Source organism: Schistocerca gregaria, chromosome 3, assembly GCF_023897955.1.
Source record: "Schistocerca gregaria isolate iqSchGreg1 chromosome 3, iqSchGreg1.2, whole genome shotgun sequence".
NCBI classification, from domain to species: Eukaryota; Metazoa; Arthropoda; class Insecta; order Orthoptera; family Acrididae; genus Schistocerca; species Schistocerca gregaria.
In genome coordinates, this window is record NC_064922.1 from 286,051,397 (window position 1) to 286,075,526 (window position 24,130).

The window sequence follows — 24,130 nt, forward strand, 5'->3', positions numbered from 1 at the left end:
ACGGAGTGCACACTGGATTTCTTCCCCTCCTTAGCCGCTGTATCTCTAAGGGGCCCCATTACGCGCCTAACATTGGAGCTGCCAACTACCAGTAAGCCCACCCTCAGCGGTTGCCCGGACCTTGAAGGCTGAGAATGATCCTCTGAAACAGGGCAGGCAGCTGCATCTGGCTCAGCCAGAGACAGTGCCTGAAACCGGTTTGTCAGACGCACCGGGGAGGCTTTCTGATCAGCCTCCGAGGACGCCTTTCGCTGCCTGCCACACCTTGGAACGACCTCCCAATCAACCACAGGCGAGGGCTCAGCCCCACTGCGGGCAGCAACCGGGGCAACCACAGCGGCTGACAGATCTGGGGCAGACGGTACGAGGTTGACATCCCCGTGATACCCAAGTCCGGCTCCCCACAGTGGTGCCCATTGGCAACAGCCTCAAGCTGCGCGACCGAAGTCAGCGCCGATTGCAGCTGTGAGCGAAGGGATGCCAAGTCAGCCCTCATCCGAACACAGCAATCGCAGTCCCTGTCCATTCTAATCCATGTTGAACAACAGTTACTGAAACACGAGTCCGTGCCTAGATAACGCAAGCGAAACACGCAAAGAATGTATCAACTAACCTGTACAAATGCCTAACGACTGCGTTACAGTCTGCTGAATTTACGATGACAGTAACTAAAACTCGAAATTGCACCTCCTATACGAAACTCACACGCAATTTAAATAAGAATCTACCAAGTAAACACTAAAGCGCGATGCTACAACTGTCAAATACTATAATACGCCCAAAATATGAATTAAACAATGCAAGTACCCAAAATCACGCAAAGAAATTAATTAAACTATCTAACAAATAAGTAAGCTAGGGTTATACGACTTGCTGCTGCAGCAGCTTATCCAACGGCGGCAGGGAGCACAATGGCTGCGACCAACCGACACTGGCTGTTCAAAACAAAAACAGAAGACAGACGACTACACGAATTTACACTATTCAGGTACTAAGGCGCGATGCTACAACCCTCAAATACTATAATACGCCCAAAATATATGAATTAAACAATGCAAGTACCCAAAAACACGCAACGAAATTAATTAAACTATCTAACAAATAAGTAAGCTAGGGTTATACGACTTGCTGCTGCAGCAGCTTATCCAACGGCGGCAGGGAGCACAATGGCTGCGACCAACCGACACTGGCTGTTCAAAACAAAAACAGAAGACAGACGACTACACGAATTTACACTATTCAGGTACTAAGGCGCGATGCTACAACCCTCAAATACTATAATACGCCCAAAATATATGAATTAAACAATGCAAGTACCCAAAAACACGCAACGAAATTAATTAAACTATCTAACAAATAAGTAAGCTAGGGTTATACGACTTGCTGCTGCAGCTGCTTATTCAATGGCTTTAGGGAGCACCTGATTTAAATTGATGGTTACACCCAGGATGAATGAATGATGCATTTGTGTAAATTTTGTGGATTCATTTCATCAGAACTGCACATGGCCCACAAACATTTTCTTAAATTACATTAAAGCCAGTGCATAAAAATCAGGAAATGAAGTGAACATTTCATACCCTGTTCATAGGGAAATAAAGGTGAATCCTAAAAGATGCTGAAAGTGACTGCCCTCGACTTGAATACACAGTTGAACATAACACTGCAGATTCTCAAATGTTACTGCCATAACTTCTGGTTTCACTGTCTGGATTTCACGGATGATGTTCTCTCATAAATCTTCCAAGTTATGTGGTTTGTTCTGTAGACCTTGCCCCCTTTTAGGCCAACCCAGAGGAAAAAATACTCGGGCTACTCAACCAGCGCATGTGAATTTTCATTACACCACAAATGTGTATTCTGAGAGATTACATAGCCAGAGAGCTGGAACCATGCCCCATCACTGAACCATATGTACTGCAATATTCCTGGCCTCTGAGCAATAGATTGCTGAACCCAACAGCTAAATGTAATTCATTTGTGTCTATCATTGACATTCAGTTTTTGGAGTGATATGCAGAAACACACCACTGAATACTGACCTTTCTTACATCAAGTAAACCAGCCCATATGTCAGCAGTTATATGTTTGAGACTCATTTTTGTAGGACTTTTTTCTAGTTTTGACCAGGTCTGTCTACTGTAAGAATATGTGGCATTTCTTTAAACATGATATACATCAATACCATATATGATAAAGCAAGTTACAATTGCAGATTTTTTAAAGACTATGAGGTTATCTATGAGGATTAGATTAGATTAGATTAATACAAGTTCCATGGATCATGAATAATGATGTGGAATGAGTCAAATTTTCCAATACATAACATAATTAAGTTAATTTAACAACATAATTAAGTTAATATAAAAACTTTTTTGTTCTTTTTTTAAAAAAAATTATAATTTTTTTGTTTGTTTTTTTTTTCTTTTTTTCTTAATTTATATCTAAAAATTACTCTACGGAGTAGAAGGAGTTGTCATTCAGAAATTCTTTTAATTTCTTCTTGAATACTTGTTGGTTAACTGCCAGACGTTTGATACTATTTGGTAAGTGACCAAAGACTTTAGTGGCCAAAGTTAGATTTAATCTTGAATAGTGAAGATCATCCTTTTTCCTAGTATTGTAGTTATGCACACTGCTATTACTTTTGAATTGGGTTTGGTTGTTAATAACAAATTTCATAAGAGAGTATTTACAGGGTGATTCAAAAAGAATACCACAACTTTAAAAATGTGTATTTAATGAAAGAAACATAATATAACCTTCTGTTATACATCATTACAAAGAGTATTTAAAAAGGGTTTTTTTTACTCAAAAACAAACTCAGAGATGTTCAATATGGCCCCCTCCAGATACTCGAGCAATATCAACCCGATACTCCAACTCGTTCCACACTCTCTGTAGGATATCAGGCGTAACAGTTTGGATAGCTGCTGTTATTTCTCGTTTCAAATCATCAATGGTGGCTGGGAGAGGTGGCCGAAATACCATATCCTTAACATACCCCCATAAGAAAAAATTGCAGGGGGTAAGATCAGGGCTTCTTGGAGGTCAGTGATGAAGTGCTCTGTCACAGGCTGCCTGGCGGCCGATCCATCGCCTCGGATAGTTGACGTTCAGGTAGTTACAGATAGATAAGTGCCAATGTGGTGGCGCACCATCCTGCTAAAATATGAATTGTTGTGCTTCTTGTTCGAGCTGAGGGAACAGCCAATTCTCTAACATCTCCAGATACTGTAGTCCAGTTACAGTAGCATCTTCGAAGAAAAAGGTACCAAAAACTTTATTGGCTGAAATGGCACAGAAAACGTTCACCTTAGGCGAGTCATGTTCATACTGAGTTGTTTCCCGTGGATTCTCAGTGCCCCATATACAGACATTGTGACGGTTGACTTTCCCGTTAGTGTGGAAAGTTGCTTCATCACTAAACACAATCTTTGAAATGAAAGATTCATCTATTTCCATTTGAGCAAGGATAAAATCACAGAAATCGATTCTTTTAATCTTATCAGCTGCAGACAGTGCTTGAACCAATTTCAGACAATAAGGTTTCATAACTAACCTTTTTCATAGGACTCTCCATACAGTTGATTGTGGAATTTGCAGCTCTCTGCTAGCTCTGTGAGTCAATTTTCCTGGGCTGCAAACAAATGCTTGCTGGATGCGTGCTACATTTTCATCACTCGTTCTCAGCCGTCCATAACTTTTCCCTTTGCACAAACACCCATTCGCTGTAAACTGTTTATACCAACGTTTAATACACCACCTATCAGGAGGTTTAACACCATACTTCGTTCGAAATGCACGCTGAACAACTGTCGTTGATTCACTTCTGCCGTACTCAATAACACAAAAAGCTTTCTGTTGAGCGGTCGCCATCTTAGCATCAACTGATGTTGACGCCTAGTCAACAGCGCCTCAAGCGAACAAATGTACAACTAAATGAAACTTTATAGCTCCCTTAATTCGCCGACAGATAGTGCTTAGCTCTGCCTTTTGTCGTTGCACAGTTTTAAATTCCTAAAGTTGTGGTATTCTTTTTGAATCACCTGGGTACTGAGAAGCTACTGTGAATATCCCTAGATCCTTAAATAAATGTCTGCAGGATGATCCTGGGTGGACTCCAGCTATTATTCTGATTACACACTTTTGTGCAATAAATACTTTATTCCTCAGTGATGAATTACCCCAAAATATGATGCCATATGCAAGCAATGAGTGAAAATAGGCGTAGTAATCTAATTTACTAAGATGTTTATTACCAAAATTTGCAATGACCCTTATTGCATAAGTAGCTGAACTCAAACATTTCAGCAGATCATCAATGTGTTTCTTCCAATTTAATCTCTCACCAATGGACACACCTAAAATTTTTGAATATTCTACCTTAGCTATATGCTTCTCACTAAGGTCTATATTTATTAATGGCGTCATACCATTTACTGTACGGAACTGTATGTCCAGTGTCTTACCAAAACTCAGTGAGAGTCCGTTTACAAGGAACCACGTAGTAATTTTCTGAAAGACATTATTGACAATTTCATCAGTTAATTATCATTTGTCAGGTGTGATTAGTATACTTGTATCATCAGCAAAGAGAACTAACTTTGCCTTTTCATGAATATAGAATGGCAAGTCATTAATATATATTAAGAACAACAAAGGACTCAAGACCGACCCTTGTGGAAGCCCATTCTTGATAGTTCCCCAGTTTGAGGAATGTGCTGATCTTTGCATATTATGAGAACTGAGAGGAAGTATTATCCAACAAAAATTCTAATAATATCAGCAGTTCTGGTTAAGTTATCAACATCATTGAAGAAAGTCAATTAGCTCTTAATGAAGAGAAAAATTAGGGTCAAGTGTTTTGGATAGCCCTTGGGCTATGGACCAAATGTGGCTAAAAGCTTTTAAGTGTGAAAATCTTTTTGTTCTGCCCATTTGCGACTCAGCATCTCTACTGTATGGTGAGTACCAATTTTCCTTCTCATAATATTATTAAATAAATTGATTGTCGAGTGATGATGACAGCTATATCCATGTTACTACCTGATTTAAGTTGATGGGTACACCCAGGATGAATGAATGATGCATTTGTAAAATTGTTGTAGCCCTTTTGACTATTGGGTTTTTGAGTCCCCAATGAAATCATACCTGGAAGACATAATGTGCAGGGATATAATGTGGAATTATCGTTTAGGTTCAGTTTCAAGTCAAGTAAATGTCAGGTCTTGATTCTTTGATAAAATACTGGGAAAGTTTAGTTGTTTGTGATAGATGTAACTTATAAAACACTTGTACAGGCTAGAATGGTATGAAGTTCAAGTGTAGGTGGTCCTTATCAGATTGGATAAATGGGGGACACTGCTAGAATACGAAGAAGGATAGTGTGAATAACTACAGGCATGTACAATTTACGGGAAATTATTATGAAAATACTGAAAAATATGTGCTGAGAGACAATTGAGATGCGTAAAGTCTTGTGAAGACCTACTTAATAAATGACAATAACCAGTTTTCAGATGGAACCTAACAAGAACATTCTCAAACCCACTAGAAAATCCCATCGCTACATAATATCAAACTATTGTTCATCCACACAAAGGCATAAAGCACTAAACCATCCCACAAAAAAGAAGTCATCTGCATTACAGTACATATATAATTACACCATAGTATTGAATTGTTAACAGCCCACAAAATGCATGAAGAAGTAATTCTCAAAATGTATGGATAGAAGCCTTCATGATAGTACAATATTTATGGAAGGCATCAGAGACTGTGTTGTAACCCTCAACTTTTGTAACAACAAACAGATAACAAATTAGTCAATGAATCAAGCAGAAACTGTTCTTGGAGGAATATTCATCTGAGTCACAATAGAAACTATTTGGAGATCACTGCAGAGTAGAAGAATAAGGTCCATGTGTGACTAACCGGTTAACACATATTTCATACAGAGGTCAGATAGAAATATGAAAACACTAGAAACACAAGACATTACTATGGCCATTATGACAGAGGCAACATGCTAGCATACAAAATAGATTCCAGTCATCTCAAAATGAACAGGTAAAGGTGCTGTATGATTTTCGAGAGTATCATATGCCATTCTTCTTGTAAAATAGTGACAAGCTCAATTCAGGATGTCAATGGCAGATAGCAATCATGCGCCCTTCTCTCCAAAGTAGACCACAAAAGCTCAGTAATACTGAGGTCTGATGACTGTGGTGCCCAGGGGAGAAGGGACAAATCATCCTTCTGCTCACAAAACCAGTCCTTGATTATGCAAGCTGTGTAAACAGGTACCCTGTCAACTTGTAACACAGCATCACTGTTGTGGAATGGATATGGTCAGCCAAAATTGTCACATAATCCTTGGCCGTATTGCGGCCTTGCAGAGTAACCATGGGGCTCAAGGAATGGCATGATATGGCTGCTTGAATCATCACTAAACACTGCCATATTTCACTCATGCAAAGTAATTTCAATCAGAGGCTGGAAACAGTGTGAAACAAGGCTCATCACATGACTCATCCATTGCTACATAGCACAAATTTATGGGTTTGGCACACCATCTTCATGTCACAGGCATTTGCATCATGGATGAGTGGTTTTAGAATACCAGCTCACCCTGCAATTGCCAGTTTATGGAGCTGCCTTCATGTTGTTCACATAACTTTCAGAAATGCAGCTGGGTGACATAGTCAACAACCACTATATTTCGGGAGGTGCACAAACTGTCATTTTCAGGACAAACTGCAGCAAGAGACTGCTGTGGAAGGGAATTTAAAAACTCAATTCCAGGCAGATCACACACACACACACACACACACACACACACACACACACACACACACACATATGCAGACTGTAAACACTAGCATCACCACACAGCCAAAAATGACTGATATCAGAAGTTATTTACAGTAAATAGAACTATACATAGCGAGGAGACGCTGGCAGACTTGCCGAGGGGTTCAGTGAAGGATCATCAAAGACCACGAATGACAACAATAGCAATAGATGAACAACAAGACAACATGACAGAATAACAAGTCCAGAATGAAAACCATATTGAAAGCCTAGGCACAGTGGTATCTGGAACCAAGCAACTCACAAATATTAAGAGCACCACCTAGCAGCTGTCTTCTATGTCCAAGCATTCTGATGAGCTTTCAAACTCGTTGGGCTGGGGTATCTGATTATTGATAGTCAAAATTAATAACCAATGGATGAGATAGCATTAACTCTGTCCCTCTGTTTTTTGACAAGGGAGAGCTCAGGACTCCATGTGGAAGTGAAGCAAAAATCTCTATCACTATTTATATGGTTGCTTGCTAATTTAATTTCAGCTGTCTCCTTAAGAACACTATCTCAATAGATGGAAGTGCATGTGAGAATATCCATGTTGTTATATTCCATAGGATGACTGGTGCCAAGACAGTGTCCTGTAATAGCACATTTGCTTGTCTGCTGTAAGTGTGTGTGATGCTTATGCTTGGTACACCAGTCCTCCATGGTCCTGATAGTCTGGCCAATATATGACATGCAACAACTACAAGGAATATGATATACAACCACCTTATGCAAACCAAGATTATCCTTTACAATACCTAAAAGGACCCTACCATAGATGGCGGTCAAAAAACACATCTCACATCAGATGGGCTAACTCAACTGACAAATTTTCAACATCTGAGATGATGTGGGCGCAGTGAACCAAGGTACAAAGTATCCCTTCATGCTGAGATGGATGGTCACAGCTATCAGCCTGTTGATACAAGTCAGTGGGAGTAGGCTTCCTGTTAATGCCATGTCCCAGGTACCTTAAACCTCCCTCCTGAGTAACACATTAAGAAGGGGGAGGCAGTCATCATTTTCCACCTCCTTCATTTCTAAAAAGTCATTCAAATTTTCACTGTGATGAGGCCAAATAACATAAGTATCGTCTACATATCTGAAAAAAATATACATGCTTAATGCTGCTGTATCCAAGGCACACTTCTCGAAGTCTTCCATAAACAATTTGGCAGTAATAAGTGACAACAAACTTCCTATCACAACTTCATCTGTCTGCTCATAGTACTGGTCATTGAATAAAAGGTAAGTGGAAGTAAACATGTGTCAAAATAGGTCTGTCATTACAGCACCAAACTTAATCTCAATTAACCAAAATGAATCAAACACTGGAACATGAACATAGAGAGAGACTACATCAGAACTTACTGCATGCATTCAAATGCATTCCCTTTAATTGATGTAAGAAATCCATAGAGTTCTTAATGCGATGCTCATACCACCCTGCTAATTGGCTCAACAGAGTAGCAAGTTGTTTTTTGACATGGCACATGAGAGCACCAATGTTATTCACAACCAGCCTAAGAGGAATCTGTTCCTTGTGGACCTTCGAAAGGTCATATAACCTTGGGGGAACAGCACAATAAGAATTAAGATCCTTGACTGTTTCCTGTGACAAGGAACTTTTCTTCGGGGTTCTATTAGTTTTTCTCTCAACACTTTTTGTGGGTTCAGCACAGATCTTGCAATATGCTGTAGCATATAGTAAACACTACAGTTTTGAACATAACCCTGCTTGTCCAAAACAGGTGTAGCATTGCTCTTGTCCACAGATAAAATAACAACATCTGGATTAACTCTAACATAATGAACATAAAGCCTTCTCAGCTGTTTTTATATTACACTTGGGTGGAGGTACCCCAGCCAGCACACAACATGTTTCCCTTTTATCTTCCTCTGCAACACCAGGAAGTAGTTTAAAAACAGCCTATTCAACAGAACTAAGCCTGGCAAATGCTCGGCTATCAGTGAAAAATTTACCCCTTTCCCTAGCACAGATAAAACTGTGTCATCAAAAACTTTCTCTGTGAGATTTGTCACAGATATAGTATTAGACTCTGAGCCATGGAAACGTTCAGACCTCACCAAATGCGGATCAGTTACACAATGAAATTCCCAGTCAGACAGTGACTATATGAAGCACCATCCAGCCAATCCCAAAAAAAAAAGCCAAAATTGTTGAAGTCATCATTAAATCAGCCAAAAAAACTCCTTAGAAATAAAATCCATCTGTTGATGAGTGTAATGGCTTCTTTCACAAACAAGAGCTAGGCCAGAACATTGCTTAATGAGACTGGCAGCAGGAGAGACTGATATTCTGTTGATGTGGTCTCTCTGTTTGCTCTCGTTTCTCTGTGTGATTCGTTACAATTAGGTTTAGTGTTGAACTGAAAAGCCTATTTCAACATGTATTGAATTACACTTATTTTTATTCAATGATGAAATGTATTTGCAAATTGCAAATACAGTACCACAACAGCTATACAATTTACTGGAAACATATTCAAATTTGTGGTGGTCCGGTGCTCGAACCCAGATTTCCTGTTGTCCCAAGCAGTTGCCTTAACACTTCAGCTATCTGAGCACACATCCACGACTGACCCAAATCTCCATATGTTCCAGTGTCTGCTTCCCATAGTGCTCACACAATTATGTGGCTCCCACAAAGGGAGAGACTTATTTATTTTTTACATAGGTTTCCTTAGCTTCAGCAAGAAATACATTACCACATGTCTGTATTTGACAGCGTCTGTATAGTCTGATGCAATGTTCCTGCAGACATGCTTGCATCCCTGCCTGAAGTAACATTGCATCAAACTATACACACACGTCACACATTGCATTAGTGAGCTTCATTGAATGACCAGTAGTATGAGCAGACAGATGGAGTTGTGGTGGGAAGCCCATTCTCACCTATTGTTGCCAGCTTGTTTATGAAAGACTTTGAGGGATGTGCCTTTGCATTGGCAGCTTTGAAACCTGAGCATTTTTCCCTTTCTTGATGTGTTGATTAGGAGGAAGGTTGATGGTACATTGGGACATGTTGTTAATAGGGATCCTACTTAGAGTGATGTATCTACAGGCTGATAGTTGTTGCCATCCAGCTCAGCATGAAAGGGAAATTCATACCTTGGGTCACAGGGTCCACATCATCTTAGACCATAAGAATTCGTCAGTCAAGTTAGCCTATCTTAAGGTCACTCTTCATCAAGATGGTCAAAGTGAAAGGCAGATCAAATGTGTGTTGCACTAGTGACCAGCTGTGCACCAGAAGAGTGATGATAATACCGAGGTGGCACCAAAGTCTATGGCCTTTTTGCCTTACACAGAGAGCATTTACAACAGGACAGGTCATATCTTGCAGAAGTATGTATTTTTTGACCACCATCAAAGGGAGGGTCTTTTTAGGTTCTGTAAAGAATGATTTTGGTTTGCATAAGGTGGTTGTCTATCATATTCCTTGTATTTGTGGCATGTCAAATATTGGTTAGACTATTAGAACCATGGAGGCCGAGTGTATCAAGCATGAGCATCACACACACTTACAACAGCTAAGCAAATGTGCTATTATAGAACATTATCTGGGCGCTGGTCATCCTATGGAATATAATAACACAGAATTCTTGCATGCACTTCCATCTATTGGGATAGTGTTATTAAGAGACAGCTGAAATTAAATTAGCAAGTAATCATATAAATAGAGATAAAGATTTTTGCTTAAATTCTGCTTCTCGCTTGTCAAAGAACAGGGGGACATGGTTAATGCTACCTCACCCATTGATTATGTGTATTATCTTTCCAGAACTGCAGCACAAACTGAGATTTGAAATGTTCTTGCACAATGCTTACTTACTGCAGTTTTGCCTTGAAAATGTATGTACCTGTTGAAACATTGGTGGTTGTTGACATCACCACCTGACTGCATTCTCATAAATTATTTGAACAATGAACATCCCTTCATATTGTCATGGTGCTGGAAGGGTTTGCAAGTGTGACATTCAGTTCTGCAGTGACTTTTGCAGCTGTTGTCCTCTTATTTTTCATCAAAATCCTATTCAGTGACCATCTGTCATGCACACTCAACATACTCTTTCGTGCATTTCATGACTTATCAGACAATGTTCCTCTGCTGGTATAAATCTTCAATAATATACCTCTTGAAACAGCAAACATTATGGCTGTCTTGATCACAGAAATGCCCACAATTTACCCACTTTTAAATTCACTTAAGTCTGACATTATGTATTCGCAATTACACAGAACAATTTTCTGATCATAACTGACACTTACAGCACATTGAGGACATTGCACAGATATCATTCACAGTCAAATACACACATCAACAAAAGTTTTGCATCACCCCTTTACTTTGAAATTCGTGGCACAGAAAACGAAAATTGGCTCTGAGGTATTGGCTCTGAGGTATGCATAGATATTCATTTGCAATAGTGTCTGTTTCCTGAGCAATTCCATTACATAGTGGAACATCCCCTTACTCGGATGCAGGCTTGAAACCATTGTGGCTGACCATCAATGAGATCATTATGCCATCTCTGCTCCAGATTGTTCCAATTCAATGGTGATTCTGCGTAAGTTGCACAGGTTATGTGGTCATTGTTGACATCCAAAAATAGCTCATTTAAATCAATCCCACACTGGTTCAGTTGGGTTCCTAACTGAGGCGCAGGCTAGCGACTCCATTCTAACAGTCCTAGCATACTGAATGAATGTGTTCATAAGAACACTATGGTGACCACATGAGTTTTCATCCATCAGAATGAAATTTTCACCAAAACAGTCACATTATTGGCTGTAGATTCTTGTTCCAGAAACTACGAGGGGTATATGGTGGCCCCATGTAATGGCACACCAGAACACCACTCCACCAGCACCTTATGGTACATGTCGGAAGCATTCAACATTACCAGGTTGTCTCCAAACAGATTTTCTGTGATTATCAGGGTACAAACAGATCTGAGTTTCATCCATAAACAACATCTGGCACCAATCCTGGAGCAAACATTCTGCTTGATTTCTTGCACAGCTGTAATACACTCCACGGTGTTGTGGTGTATGGTCATGGTCATCAGGAATGGATTCCCATCGTGCAATCATCTTATAACAGTCTGAGGTGATACATGATGTCCTGTAGCATCCTTGAATGGCAAATTATGTTTTAGAGCACTCAGCCCATGGTTCCTTTGACTCAGAAGTCATAGTTATTGATCATTCAATAAATGTGGGAGGCCTGTGTGATATAGATTCTCAACACCCATGGTTCCTTTGACTCAGAAGTCATAGTTATTGATCATTCAATAAATGTGGGAGTCCTGTGTGATATAGATTCTCAACACTACCTGTCAATTGGAACTGATTTTATGTCTGTATCACATCACTTTGACTCTGGTGCACACATTGAGGTATTTCTGTTGTTGACAAACCATCTGTGCATAATGTGATGATGTGGACCTGATCATTAGTGATGGTTGTCCTCCATGGAATGATGAATATTTACTCTACTGTTCCGTAGATATCTCTAAAGCATCCCTACTGACACTGTACTTTCAGCTGAAATGCTGCATTCCATTTGACTGCAGTAGTCTACCCATAGGTAGCACTCTTGGTAACTGTTGTTGATACAGCAACAGTAAGAATAGCAACTCACCTGCAAAATATATCAGGGTGATGCAAAACTTTTGTTGAGGTATGTACAACTGCAGGCTTGGCTACCATCTGCATTTATGTTCAAGCGTGAATTTCTCATGACGTTTCCATATTTTTGTGCACCCATTCTAAGTAAAATTTCGTACAGGCAAGAGGTAGTGGAAAAGACAAGCTCATGATTTCTTTGCATGGAACATCTAATTGGTTCTACAAGGTCCACTTATGGAGGTGGTTAGATAACAGCAAACTGAAGGCAGACACAGCAACTGTTAGTTATTTTTTAACAAAATTTGACCCACTGTGAATGGTGATGAGCCTGCAGTAGTGGCTGCACTCCTCCAGACATGCCCTCACTGCACATTGGTTTTTATCATCCATTTGCACATCTGATGGGATTTCTAAAGACTGGAAGAAGATTTCATCAGCTTCTACCAAATGTCGTGGACATTGGTCAACCATCATAGATATGGTGCATCTATACTTGATACCAAAAGGGAACTTTCTGTCCAAAAGATGTGAGATTTTGTGGGATAGGATCTTTCTTCTCCACATCCACCAAGTGAGAAGAGATTACAAAACCTGTTTCATTCATTCCCGAGTGCGACAAAGAAATACATGAAATGCATCTGTCTCCTTCAGGCAGCTCTGTGAGGGTGAGCCCCTTGTCTTTCTTGATGCCAATAACTTATATTAAAGTAGTTTTGTTATTGATGTTTCAGCGAGTTGAAAAGTAAGGGTCAGCTGCTTGCAGATCATAGTTCTTTACCGAGCATCATGCGCTTGCTATGTTACCTGTTTTTCAGTACACATAATACCTGGTCAGGTTTGGCTGGCTGTGAGCTGGTAAACATTACCCCTGCAACTATAATCAATCAATCACTCTTTCCAGATATAGCTGAAAAAATTACAGTCATAATATAATTGTAATATAATATCAATGTTTTGTAATTTATATTTTGCAGAAAATTGATGCTGATAATCTCATATGTTTGTATGGGAAGCATGAAAGCCTACTTAATAATCTTAAGTTTCGGTATGAACAAGGAGAAATTTCAGATTTCTTTGAATATTTTAGAGAACCTTGGTGCTACGCTATTTATCACGACCGCTTTTCAGAACTCCAAGCTGAAAATTTGAAAATCATTTCTTCTGGAAAGGTAATATTCCTTTTACTAATTCTGATATTGATTGTACACATCTACTATCATTATGTAAAGTGGCTAAATCAATAATACTAGTCTCTCTCTTTGTAGGGACATCCTGGAGAAACCATAATAGATGAAATTGGCGCATACCTTAAAGAAACAAGCTGGAAGAAGGCATGCTTTCTGACACATTTACTTTTCTTTATCCTAAATACCACATGCATTATTTTATTTATTATTGTTTAGTGTATATGGTGGTTTAGAGATATGCAACTTCTCTTAAATGCATCCTACAATTCATTTAGTTTTTTACTGGGAAATAGAACAGTAGATATTGCTTAGCACAAATAACAAAACTGTACAAGGCTCAAGGGCTTCGCAGAACTCTTGTTGGATATTATACAGAATGTGCAGCTGAGTTAGTACCCTGTTTAATCATACTATGTGGTAGATCCCTTGAACAAATGTGTCCAGTGGTTGGACGAAAGCCCAAGTCACACCCGACTACAAGACTGGTAGCAGAAGTGATAAACAAGACTACTGTCAAATATCATAAACATCCAACTTCTAGACACAGCTGCTTGTTTGACAGATCTTTGGTATATTATGATTAATATAGGGACTAACACAGTTGTATTTAAGTGAAGAATCTAGGAATACATTAAAATGCCCTATATTCGAGGGGTGTTCAGTAAGTAATGAAACATAATTTTTTCTGAAGGCAGGTTGGTTTCATTCAGGATTCCAATACACTATATTATTCCCCATTTTTCTGACTGCAAAACCCTATTTTTCAACATAGTCTCCATTCAATGAGATGGTCTTATGCCACCTTACTAGGAAGGCCTGTCTGTCAGCATGGTATCAATCTGTTGGTCAATGTCAGAGCCAATGTCTTTCTGCATCAATAATTTCCCCATCGTCCATGTAATGTGTGTGCAACCTTCATTGGGCAAAACAGATGGAAGTGAGAAGGTATGAGATCTGGGTTGTAGGGTGGATGGGGAAGAACACTCAAATTAAGTTTTGTGAGCTCCTCGTAGATGTGCAGATTTGTGTGAGGCCTTGTGTTGTCATGGAGAATGAGAAGGAGAAGGAGAAGTTCACTTGCATTTTTGAGGTAATGAACACACTGAAGCAGTTTTTTCAGTTTCCTGTGACAAAAAAACTGTCGTGATCAGCCTTGCAATACACAAGCAATTCCACACAGATGGCCTCTTTATGATATTCTGTTAGGCAGTGAGGAATCTAGAAGCTTTTGAGTACCCCACTTGGTGGACAAGCACATCAGTACTACCAGCAGGGGTATCCAGTTGTGCAGTGAGGTGTTTGATTGTGATCCATTGATCACCTTGAATGAGACTATCCACACATGCCAGCATTGGAGAGTCACAGCTGCATGCAGCCAGCCAGCATATGGGTGGTCAGACAGGTTTGCACGACATTGTTGTGATGATGACCAACACCTTACGCCACAACTTTCCATGCTTTTGTTCACTACCAGATCACTGCAAACATTCTCTAACTACCTAGGAATATCTGCAATTTTCTGGTTTTCTGCCAAAATAAACTCAATGACAGCTCTCAACTTGGAACACATCACCATTATGGACTCCATTTTGAAGGCTACATATAGTTCCATCACCTATCAGAACTTCATGGAACTAAAGGGGCTGAAGTGGAAATATTCCATGATGTCCCACAACAAATTCCACATTTTTTAAATTGAAATGTGTTGCATTGCTCACTGAATGCCCCTCATTATTTCCCCATAGGAACTGTACAATGAGATATGACCAATTACAGTACAATCAGGGGTATTTAAAAAGATATTATTTCCTACACTCGATATACAAATTATACATACAGTAATATTTATATAGGGTACAATGGGAAGTACTCTCTGTCATGCACTTCATAGTGGTTTTCAGATTATGGCTGTAGATGTAGATAAAAGTAATAATGACACCAAAATACAATAATAAGTTTATGAGTAGTGTTGTCAAGTAGAGGAATAATAAAAAGGAAAAGTAATAACAATGACAGTTGCAGCGATGACAACATAAACTCAGTCTGCAGAAATTTACATTTAGCTTTAATAGTGTCAGAATGGCAATAGTATTAATTCCAAAATAAAAATTGGTGTAATGGGCTGGACAATTGTAGTAGTGGTTTAAAAGCAGGCAACAAGAGACAGGGAGATAATAAGTACTACTTATGTAGGAAGAATGTAAACTGGTAAATTGTGATGAATTAATTTCGAAGTCTAGGACAAAGAGATAAAAAAGTCTGGAAATAACAAATGTAATAAGACCATAATGGGATTTTCTTCTGTATCAGACTATAATATAAGTCCATAAAGCTATTATTGTATTTAATTATAGGCTCATTGGACAAAATATTAGTCAGTCCCTTAAAAGAGAACAATGGTCATTTTCGGGCACTGTAAATGGTGTAGAACTGTACCAGATGATCATTTGACTCTCCCCCCCCCCCCCCCCCCCCCCACCAGTATTTTAATAAATGGCAAAGTGTTGTGTATGTGCCAGTTGGTTGTGTGCAATCAGCATAGTAAGATAGGTCGACATGGATATTTGACAGAATTGCAGAAAGAAGCTATCATATTTCGATGTGCTTATGACCACACAGTGAATGACATTGTCAAGTTTGTCACATCAAGGTGGACTGCCCAATGAGCATATGAAGAATGGCAAACACTCGCTGCAATGGAACATGAGGTAAGAATACAATAGAGGAAAGATCCTAACTGATAGGGACCAGAGATAAGAGCCATGCATTTTCAATGGCAATCAGTTTTAAATGCAACATGAATTGTTGCCGTTAATGAATACAGATCTATCTAACCAGTTTCCAATCAAATGTAACAGAGTTAATGGGATATAATGGACATTTGGAATTGGGCACCTCACCAAAAGTCACTGTTCACAGTAAAACATAAAGATGCAATTCTTCAGTGGTCCAAACAGCACAAAATTTGGATAGTAACTGACTGGGGGCATGTAGTGTGGTCTGAGAAGTCACAGTTTGACCTCTTTTCAAATGGTAGAAGTTGTTGAGTACACTCATGGCCCGATTAGGCATTTAACTGACATTGTGAGGAGGGTATTGTTCAGTTCTGAGGTGGTCCTGTGGTGTTTTGGGGTTGCTTTTCATACCATGATCTGCGGCCTGTCCTTAGGGCTACCATGAACATGAACCAGGATATTTATTTCAACTTTCTCAGTGATGAAGTTAAACCTTCATTCTATATCTTCATGATGATTACGCTGGGAACACTCCCATCTTCCAAGATGGAAATAGCAGTGCTTACAGAGTGACACACATACATTGCTGGTTTGACAAACACTCAGGTTCCCTATTGCACATTGACTGGTCTGCTAAATCACCTGATCTTAATTCCATAGAAAAAGTTTGGACCCATTTGGATCAGTAGGTGAAACATGGCAATCAATGTCACTGAAATTTCATTGTTCCGTGGGATCTTATCATCAATGAGTGGCTACAGCTGGATACAGAATGCCTGAAGAATTTTGTGGACTCGCTACCTCACCAAACTGAGACCAATATTAAAGCAAGAAGTGATGTTCCACAGTATTAGTATGAAGTCTGATGACAGTGAATAATTTCTTGTCCAGTGTACCTATGTAAAGTATGAGTAAAATGGTAGCAGCAAATGAGAGAAAGATGGAGAAAGTTTACATTTTAAGTGCAGATACTCCTAGGATACAATACAGATAAGACTGTGTACAGCAGTTATGAGGTATCGCAGGTGAAAAGGCGAGCTATGCTTATGGATGTGACATTTTCTACATGCACATACCAGACTGATCAAAGAGTGAATGACTATAAGATTTTGAGCCACTTAGTAAATTTACATAAGAGCAGAATTTTCTGCTATTCTTGAAAAGATCTTCTGTGGCTACATGATGGTGGAAGATGTTGTATGTTTCTGACAGATGCAGGAACTCATCCTAACTTCTACCTGTCAGTATTTCTTTAAACTGTTCTGAATCAAGAATGTGACAATTTCTGTTTACCACTTCCTCAGCTTTTTCTGATAGTTGTTCTTAAATGCGGTTGAAATTTACCCATCCTTATTAAATTTAACTTGACACATACTAATCCCTAGAGCAATGCAAGGTAAGTTTAAACTTTCCCCACAATTCCTCTACATCCATTGCATTCAAATTGAATAATACCTATTTGTTTTTTATGTGAAATGGTAGCCATGTCTTATTACTCTGCAAAGCATAAACCCAGTCCTAGCCTTCTTGATGTATTTGTTGACTCTAGTAATCACTGTAGATGCCAACAGCCTTGCCATGTTGGTAACACTAGTTCCCATCCAGTCACGGAAGTTAAGCAATTGGATGACTGTATCAGGAAAACCATGTGCCACTGATTTTAAGGACATACGAGTCACCGAAGTGGCATCCAATTGAAAGACCATGATGTCACATGACATTTATTTATTTTTATTTAGCATTGTGGATGTAATGACATCACGATGGTGGTCAGGATGATGGGTGGTAGTGTCCATTTGTCCTTCAGTGTTGTTGATTTGTAGCAAAAAACACTCTACATATTGGAATAATGTATTTAACTCACCAGAAGGTGTGACTACATAGTGTAGCTGTGACACTGTGCACCAATGCCATGATTGTGGATGAATCATTTCTGTGACATCTTCAATTTCTCACTCCATTTCTCACTGAAGTCACAAGTCGATTGTCTAAACCTGTCCATGAGATAAAGTATTTTGACTATTTGGTAGGTACAAAGTGAGTTTAAGAGAGTGATTCTGATTCAGGTGTGTTTCTGTTACATTACTCCAGACTAATGCTGCATACTACTGGGCACAACAGCATCTTGTAAACAACAACTCAAAAAGCTTGTAAGAGTGGTGACATCAAGTTTAGCAGTGTGAAGAGCTGAAGCGACCTTCCTATCATTTTGGCCTTCATCCTTCAACATACTGATGCTAAGTGAGGTGATAACGACATCAAAACAATGAAATTAATATTGTCCATATGACATCCAGATCATACTAGGAGAACTGCAATACTACATCATGTATGGAAAGCTCAGGATTTCTGAGTACCATTTACTTTGCTGCAATTTTTGATGTATGTATGTCTCAATATAAGCATCTTTGGCAGTGGATAGAGAAATGGAACAGGAGAAGGAAGACATAACGAAAGGTAAAAAGGAAGAGGACAGGATGAGAGTGTGGACAGGGCCATATGATGGAAGAGTGTGCATTGTGGGCGACTGAACAAGAATGGATGGAAACATGAGGGAGGCCAAGAGAGAGGGAAGGTGTATGAAAAAGAGACATAGGAAGTAGAGAATGAGAGAGAAAAGGATGGATATTGAGAGACAGTGGAACTGGATCAGGATGAGGTAAAATAAGAGGTTGAAAGAGGGAAATTATCAGGGATCCTTACCAGATAGTATTGATGGAGGACATCGAAAGAGCCCACGGACAGGCAGTTCATTTCATATTATCACAAAATAGAAGAGTGAGTATCATGGATATGACAACTGACTTGGGTAGCAATCATTAAAACACACATTTTCTGTTGTGATGAGATCTTTTCACAAAATTTCAATCACCAATTTTCTCCTCTAAAGGTGAAAATAGTTTAGTCATCAACCTATGAGGCATATTCCAAAACTAAAACAGTGATAAATATTCAACTGATAGTAGGCGTGAATGAAGTTTCACACATTCTGTGCTGTCTACAAACTCTTTAAAAAATTACTGCAATGTTGGTTTGATTCAGTAATCATTTGCCAGTCGGTGAGAGCAGATCACAATGGACGAGACAGTTGTAGATCCCTGAAGCTATGAAGTGCATAGTGCAATTAGATTTTTGCTCGCAAAAGGATCTTCAGCTGCTGAAATCAGATGTAAGTTATGCCTAGTGTATGGTTCTGAAATAATGAGTATCAAAAAAGCTCAAAAATGGTGTCAAGAATTTCAGAATGTCTGCACAAATGTTCATGATGAACAGCAGAATGGAGGCCCAATATTTGGACCAATGACATCATTGATCAAGTGAACAAAAAACTTTGATCACAATTGATGATTAGTGATCTGGCTAATGACTTCCTAAATGTTGCCCGAACCTTAATTTACAGGATTGTTACTGAATAGCTGGAATATCACAAACTGTGTGCGAGGTGGTTCCAAAAATGTTCACTTATCAGCACAAAGAGCAAAGAATGCACAGTGCTATAGAAAAGATAGAGATAATTTGTTTTCCCACATTGTTAAGGGCAACAAAATGTGGGTATCATATACCATCACAGAATCAAAACCATTCTCAATGCAGTGGCACCATGCAGATTTGTGCAAACAAAAAAAAGTTTAAGCAGTCTCCATTCTTGACTTAAAAAAATGGCTACCATTTTTTGGGATGAGAAAGGCACCCTTTTGATTGATTTCGTCAATTGTGGTCAGCAGTTACACCTGAAACAGTACCCATACTGCGACATGTGATACAAAACTGACACCATGGGAAACTGTCATCTGGCATAATCCTTCTTCATGATGATGCACACCCTCACACTGCTGACAAAACCAAGGGGAACATGCAAGATTTTTGTTGGGAAATTTTTGAGCACCCTCTTTACAGTCCTGACCTTGCACCAAGCATCTATTTCCTCTTCTTCCATTTGAAAAAGTGGTTGGGTGGACGATGATTTCAAAACAACGATGAAATTGAGACTGCTTTTACCAATTGGTTCAGTTCCCAGATGGAAAACTTTTATGCAGAGGGATTAAAGAAGCTAGAGGAGTATTACAGCAATTACGTGGAAAAGCAAAGTAGATTATGTAGCAAAATATTTCACTGCCAATATAAACCTTTTCACGTTATCTTCTTTTTTTCTGACCAAACAGGCCCTATTTTTGGAATATGCCTCATACATAGGAAAAAAATATCACCCCAACAAAATAAGAGATCAGAGCTGGTACATAAAGATTTAAGTGTTCATTTTCCCCACCCACTGTTAGAGAGTGGACTGGTAAAAAATTGTCTGAAGGTAGTTCAAAAACACCCTGTGCCAGGCATTTCAGTGTTAATTGTAGAGGAGTCATCAGAGTCAGATGTAGGTGGAAGGAGAGGAATCATGAAGCGACATGAGAAGAAGGGCACAAATAGATCGATGAAAGAAAAAGGCTGAAGAGGGGAGAGGAGAAGTGTGAAAAGGGCAAAGCAGAGGTAGAAAAAGGAGAGAGATGAAATTGGAGAAAGGTAGAATGAAAGTAGAAAAGAGAAGTGAAAAGTGGAGGAAAGCAGGGACCACTCAAAGGGGAATTAGAAAAATGAGAATGGCAGAAAGGAGACGCAGGGTCAAGAGAAAGGCCAGATGGCGAGAGGAAATAGTAGAGGTGTGAAGTGCGGATAGGAGACTCTGGGATTGGTACATAGTGAGAGAGGAGGCTGGGAAGAGGAGAGACAGGACGAGAGAGTTTGAAAGAAGAAGAGAGGTGATACAGAGAGTAATTTAAGGAGAGTGAGATGGGGAGACAAACATATAGGAAGCTTGGGAAGTCAAGGGGAGGAGGAAAGAAGAGACTGAGAACAGAAAGGGGAAAGGCAGAAGCTGGAGATGGATGTGAGGGAGGAGGACAGGAAAGGGAGAAAGTAAGACACTATAGGCAGTAAAAGGTGTTGAAGCTGGTGAGAAATGTGGAAGTGCAAGGTGGGAACAGGAGGTATTAATGTCTGGAGGAGAGGTAGTGTGGTATAAGATGGGAAAAGTGAGAATGTTAGGTGGAAGGAGGAAAAGTGAGAATTGGGAAGATAAGGAATGAGGTTAGAGTAGGCAGATGGGAATGCATTGAGGGGAAGGAGATATGGAAAAGAGAGTTCAACATAAGGGAAGAGACAAGGGAAAAGAGAGAGACAGCAATAGAAAGGTAAGATGGAAGGTGGTGGTAGGAAGGAGGGGGACAAATGTAAGAACTGTGTGTTGCAGATGCCAGATGGTAAGCGTGCAGAGCTGGTGTCCCGCTTCTGGACATCACCACTACGGCGAGATGTGGAGGGGCGCATGCTGGCCTTCCTGAGGCAGAACCGTGATGCGCTGCCAATGTATGCTGACCCAGCTACTTTCCGATCTGAGTAAATCTTGTATTCCACACATTCACAAAACTACTTCACCCCCTCCCAAATTAAATAAATATATGTGTATGATTAACAGCAGAACTCTGTGATTTCTTTTTTAATCATTCCTCTTCAAATGTTTGCAAGTTCGGAGAAAACTGGAACAGCCAGAAGATCTATTCCAAAATTGATTTGTATAAACTACTTACATTCTCCTTTAGTTTCCACACAAGTGATTCACCAAACCCTTTTAGTTCAGTTAATTTCAGTGGGTCACTCAGATTAAGCTCTTGTTAGAGGCTGTTTCCATTTAACAGTAACAAAACTGACTGTAACCCTCAAATACTAGTATGCTGTCATTTCTTATTCCACTAGGAAAGTAACTATCTGCATCAGTTATGCAATTATGCCCCTAAGGAAACTAGCCAGTGTACATCCCTTCATCTTTGTATTGATATGACCAGTAGATCTGAAAGGCAGTGAGCATAATTTGGAGACTGTACTAATTATTTGTTTGCCACAAATTAATTTTGATGAATTGTTACCTCAGTTTTGGATAACTGCATTTGAACAACTACATTGCAGATCATCAATCAGTGTAGTATGTGACTAGCCGATTACCTGTGGTTAATTTAAGTAGATGAGACTTGATTTGACCATAAACATTAGTTCATTCAGTAATCAAAGTTGAGTTAAAGTGTCTGAACTGTAATCTTCGTGTACCACATCATTTAAAATAGCCTACCCAGAAACAAACTTTTTGGCCCCATTCAATGAAGGCATGATACTTGAGGGCCATTGGTAGCCCTGGTGATTCTGGGAATTCAACTAATGGCAAAACAGCCCTTGGGCTCATTAAGCATTTATAGTCAGAGTGGATTTTGGTAGTGTGCAGCATGGCTACCCATGACCTCAATGGACAGGAACTACCAGACCCAAAGCCACATGATGATGTAGAGTGTGCCTATCCTGCTAATCTCACAATGAAGTGGGATTACTGCTGTGAATGAGGCCTCTGGCATAGGCAGAGATGGTCAAACTGCATCTGGTGCCTCCAGCCAAGCAGCAGCTTTGCTAGACTGCTGCCGTTCATTGGCAAGACATACAAAAGCTTTAAAATGTGGTTAGACATTCTTTTGTGAAAGTGTCACATGATCTTTTCCTCCTATGTACTGTAAACGGTCTGTTTGATGAGTTTCATTATAGAAGCTGGTAGAATTAGGACTCCTCACTCACCAAATCTAAATCCATGTGATTTTTATCTTTGGGGCATTAAAAGATAAGATGTAGGCAAACAAACTCTGTACATTCCCAGAGTTAGAAGGCAGTATTCGGTTTCCAATTTCAAGAATTTTGTCAGCCAAAAGTAAATGAGTAGTTTATAATGTATTCAGAAGGTGTCAGGTTGCCCTTGCTAAAGGGAGAGATTATTTTGAGCACCTGCTGTAAATAAATGTAAGCTTAAGTTAGTTGAACTGCCTTTATTTATGTTCAAGGCAGGGAAGACTTTCTGAGCCTTTCTGTGGCAACTGCTGAGCAAACTAGCCACTGTACATCCCATGTGAACTGTGGTCATGTGCTTGCAACATGCATGACATACTCAGTAGATATTTTAAATTCGTACATTACAGATCATAAATGTAGATGATTGTTCTCTAGCATGTAACTATCACATCTAGTACCACATCTAGTACCATCGATTGCTACTGAAATTATCATATAATGCTCTAGTGTGACAAATGAAAATAATGTTCAAGGATATCATCTCAGTAGACATGTAGGGTCCCAGTTCCACATGGAAAACCATTAAGTCTGTGCATCTCACACAAGGATACTCTTGTATTGCGCCACCTAATACAGGTAGCCTCAAGGCTTCATATCAGTATGGACAGCATAAAGGAGTGGGAATGAAAAGTTACTACCAGTGTGAAGATATGAGTTTCACTCACTTGTCATTCTGCAGCACTGTGACTAGATCTGAAATGGTTAGTGTATGCCACTTGCTTTTTTGTTGTTGGAATTATGCTGTGGACTTGGTACCGAGTTGACCATAAGTGTGTCAGATAATGCTTTTATTCTTTATGACCAGTGTGGACTAATCACTGTATGACTTTATATGTACCTTCAGCTCTTGATAAGTGGAACTTATCCAGCTTTATCTGCACCACTCATGTATCCTCCATTTGATATGAGTTGTAAGGCTTGTCCATTTACCAGAGTTGGCTAAAAATGCTCTTTCTAATCAAAGTGTGCATCACATCTTCAGTATTCTATAATTCAGAATGTTTCAAACTTATTCCTAAATTGAATGTGCTAAGCGAA

The 24,130-nt window shown here is 39.4% G+C and overlaps 1 protein-coding gene across 1 annotated transcript in view; it reads left to right on the forward strand.

Moving 5' to 3' along the window:
- The window catches only part of LOC126355344 (cilia- and flagella-associated protein 61-like), a 223,683-nt gene extending 201,775 nt beyond the window's left edge, over positions 1–21,908 (forward strand). Inside the window, exons 12-14 of the mRNA XM_050005638.1 lie at positions 13,488–13,682; positions 13,779–13,844; positions 21,681–21,908. Coding sequence (XP_049861595.1) covers positions 13,488–13,682; positions 13,779–13,844; positions 21,681–21,830 — 411 coding nt within the window. The 3' untranslated portion in view covers positions 21,831–21,908. The remainder of the gene's footprint in view (positions 1–13,487; positions 13,683–13,778; positions 13,845–21,680) is intronic.
- The last annotated feature ends 2,222 nt before the right edge of the window (positions 21,909–24,130 follow it).